Source organism: Phalaenopsis equestris, unplaced genomic scaffold, assembly GCF_001263595.1.
Source record: "Phalaenopsis equestris unplaced genomic scaffold, ASM126359v1 Scaffold000963, whole genome shotgun sequence".
Classification (NCBI taxonomy): domain Eukaryota; kingdom Viridiplantae; phylum Streptophyta; class Magnoliopsida; order Asparagales; family Orchidaceae; genus Phalaenopsis; species Phalaenopsis equestris.
In genome coordinates, this window is record NW_018165402.1 from 7,903 (window position 1) to 11,878 (window position 3,976).

General features: G+C 40.6%; 1 protein-coding gene across 1 annotated transcript; it reads left to right on the forward strand.

Annotated features, from left to right (window-relative positions):
- The first annotated feature begins 1,017 nt into the window (after positions 1-1,017).
- LOC110032528 (probable indole-3-pyruvate monooxygenase YUCCA5) lies at positions 1,018-3,035 on the forward strand. Its single transcript, XM_020736190.1, is given in 4 exon segments — positions 1,018-1,646; positions 1,648-1,918; positions 2,015-2,386; positions 2,570-3,035. Coding segments are annotated over 4 exon segments (1,272 nt in total). The 5' UTR covers positions 1,018-1,245; the 3' UTR covers positions 2,798-3,035.
- The last annotated feature ends 941 nt before the right edge of the window (positions 3,036-3,976 follow it).

The window sequence follows — 3,976 nt, forward strand, 5'->3', positions numbered from 1 at the left end:
ATTAAGATAACCGATAGCTCCAACACCGAAAGTGATTGGCCTAATCCACAAATAGCAAATCTGCATATGGCAACTTTCTCACCAAAAGAACATCATGTGATGAGAAATAAATTAATGTAATTTCAGTCTAGAGAAATAAACAACTTCCCAAAGAACTTAATAATAACAATAATAATAATAATAATAGAAAAATTTACGATATTTATTTACATGCCAAAGAACTTAATAATAACAATAATAATAATAATAGGAAAATTTACGATATTTATTTACATATCTAACACCTAAGCTTTCATATTTACATACATAACGCTCATCTTTACCATTACATAAAAAATATCACTATCGCTAGGTTGTAAACGAGCCGAGCTTGAGCAAGCTAAGCCTCGGCTGGTTCCAATTCGACTCGTGTTCGAAATGACTCGTGAACAATGTATTTGTGTTCGGCTTGATTAACATATTCTTCTTCGTGTTCAGCTCATTTTCGGCTCGAAATAGACTCGATAGAATATAAAATGTCAAGAAATCGCTCCAATAATACCACATACTGCGGAATAATACCGATGACACCCGAGAAACACCCGCAAAACACCTGAGTAACTCCCAAATAGCACGAAATAACACCGATAACATTGCAGAATAACATTGATAAAACCGCAGACGACGCAATTATACCGATAACACAGTGGTTGTTACTCAATGTTATTCCGTGATATTATTAGTGTTATCGGTGTTATTTAGCGTTGTGAAATAACACCAATAACACTGCGAATAGAGAAATAACACCGATAACACAGCGGATATTACTTGAGTGTTCTTCCGCAGTGTTACGTCAAGGAATAACACCAACAACTAGCAGTGTGGAAGAACACCAATAACATGTTATAAATATAAATATTAAACATTACATGTTAGATATGTAAATACGAATGAATTGTGTGGTATGCATGTAAATTTCCCATATATATAATCCTAAACTAGAAATAATTAATCCATGCAGAGCACTAAAGATCTTAAAAAATGGATGGGGCTGCCCGGTTTTTGTAGCCTCATCATTTGCCGAGGACCCAACCCTATCAAAGGCACCAACTTCAACTCCCATCACATGCAGCCTTTGCCTATTTAAATCCCCCCTTTTCCCTCCCCTACCTCCTCACTCCACATCAAAACACAACACCAGTACTGCATTCTCTGCTGCTTCTTCCGTCACCATTTCTCCCTCACTTCCAATCTCCTGCTCCGACCATGGCCACCCAAATGACTGAAACCTTCGGCTCAGACTTATCCTCCCGCAGGTGCGTGTGGGTGAATGGGCCGATCATAATAGGGTCGGGCCCGTCGGGCCTGGCCACCGCTGCCTGCCTTAAAGAACAGAGCGTGCCCTTCGTCATCCTAGAGCGAGCCGACTGCATTGCCTCGTTGTGGCAACGCCGCACCTACGACCGCTTAAAGCTACATCTCCCGAAGCAATTCTGCCAACTTCCTCGCCTCCCGTTCCCCGAAGATTATCCCAAGTACCCGACCCGAAAGCAGTTCATTGACTACTTAGAATCGTACGCCAAGCACTTCAATATCCACCCATGTTTCAACCAGGCCGTCATGTCCGCGCGCTTCGATGAGACCAGCGGGCTGTGGCGAGTCACGGCTGGAGGAGGCGGCGGGGGCCCGACAGGCGAGGGTTGAGTACATTGGGCAGAGGCTTGTGGCAGCCACCGGAGAAAACGCTGAGAAGATTGTGCCGGACTTCCCAGGCCTTGCGGAGTTCGGCGGCAGTATATCGCATGTCTGTGATTACAAGTCCGGCAGGGAGTATGCGGGCAAGCATGTGCTCGTCGTCGGCTGTGGGAATTCCGGCATGGAGGTTTCCCTCGATCTATGCCATCACAATGCGTTTCCTTTCATGGTGGTCCGAAACTCGGTGCGTAATTTTAATATTAATGCATTCAAAATCGCATTTTGATGAACGGGGAAGTTGTTTAGGAATGGAATCCTTTGTTATTATCTTCTTCCACAGGTTCATGTTTTACCGAGAGAGGTTTATGGGAAGTCGACCTTCGAGTTAGCGGTTTTTCTGATGAAATGGCTGCCGCTGTGGCTGGCTGACAGGATTATGCTCATATTGTCATGGCTAGTGCTTGGGGATATAGAGAAGTATGGGTTGAGGAGGCCTTGCGCCGGACCCCTGGAGCTCAAGAACACGACTGGAAGGACCCCTGTTCTGGATACGGGTGCGCTTGAGAAGATTAAAACTGGTAAGATAAACATTGTTCCTGGGGTGAAGAGGTTCTTGCCTGGTAAAGTTGAGCTGGTTGATAACCGAATCATAGAAATTGACTCAGCTATACTGGCTACTGGATACCGCAGCAACGTTCCTTCATGGCTCCAGGTAGCTTAGTTTTCCTCAAACAAAATGAAAACACAGAAAAAATAAAAAAAAATAAAAATTTTGAAACATAATATAAGATCTACATACAAATTGGTTGGCAAGATTGTCAAATTTTGATTTTTTTTTTTTTTCTTGCTGGAACTAAGATTGTTAAACATGCTTGTTTCTGATATAATATTGCAGGGAAGTGACTTTTTCTCAAAGGATGGGACACCAAAGCAGCCATTTCCCAACAGCTGGAAGGGGAAATCAGGGCTCTACGCTGTTGGGTTCACGAAGAAAGGGCTCTCCGGCGCTTTCGTTGATGCTGTTAGGATTGCGAAGGACATAGGCAAGCTGTGGAAGGAGGAAACAAGGAAGCAGAAGAAAAGGCTCGGAGCCTGCCATAGAAGATGCATCTCGCAGTTTTAATGGCTGTTGCTCTCTTTGTTTTTGAACTTTTATTTTCTCAGCTGCTTGAATGATAAAAGGCTAATTTGAAAAAAGTCACAGAGCCCTCTCTCAATGGAGCCCAGATTTTGGAAAAGAAGTGGGCCTTATGTACAGAGCACCATTGCTAATGATGAGGCTTTCTTAACTTTTGGAATCTTTCCATAACATTTTAGTGCTTTTTAACAGAAAAGGCAGTTTTCTTCCCACTACAAATTCATCTTCTGCCCGTACTCAATTTTTTTCTCTGTTGTTTGAATTTTTCTTAATTAATATTACATCATTTTCTTCCTCCCATTAGCCAGCATACCAACCAAACGGGGAGCGGTACTAATGTACCACACATCCTCAACTCTGCTTCAGGCCATCTAAGTTGAGGATTGCACTGCCGCTTTTGGGGTCAACAAGAACTAGCTTGGTTTGGGAGTGTTAGAAAATGGTTTAAGCTGAATTTTAGAAGTAAATTTTATTAAAATAAATTTCAATTTTTTTATTGATTTTTTTTACATGAACTGACTTCTTAGTCTCTCTTTTCTGTGTTTATTTTGTGCTGAAGTGAACTTAATGTTTATGGATCTTCTCATTTGTTTTACATTATATTATTATTATTGTTGTTTTTGTTATTACAAACCAAATCAGCCAAAAATATTTGATTTGATTTGGTTTTTCGGTTTAAATCAATAATGCGCATGCCAAGCGAGCTGAACTCCATAAAGGATAGCATTTGTAATAAAGAGTGTTAAATCAAAATTTTAATTTTGCGGCAGCAATATTTCAAGAGAGTTTAATGTAAAGATAATCCATTAATCCATGACAGTGCGTTAAACGATACTGAAATGTATAAAAATAATTTGCGAGGAATATAAGCTCCTCTACTTGATGCGTTATGCTTAAGTTGCACACCCCACCACAGAAACTAGAAAGATCCAACCATATGCTACTGGCCCACCTAATCATTAGTTTCTAAGAGTCTCTATCAAGCAAATGGCTCACCTCACAATCAGTATCTTTGTCAAATGACAATCAAGCTTACTGTTCCCCAATAAATATCTGACAGCAATTTTCAGGAAGATCAAATTATAAATTTCAATCAAATCATTTCAAATGTGAAATTTGTAATGTAAACAAGCCAAAAGTGACAAGATTGATTAGTAAGTCTAG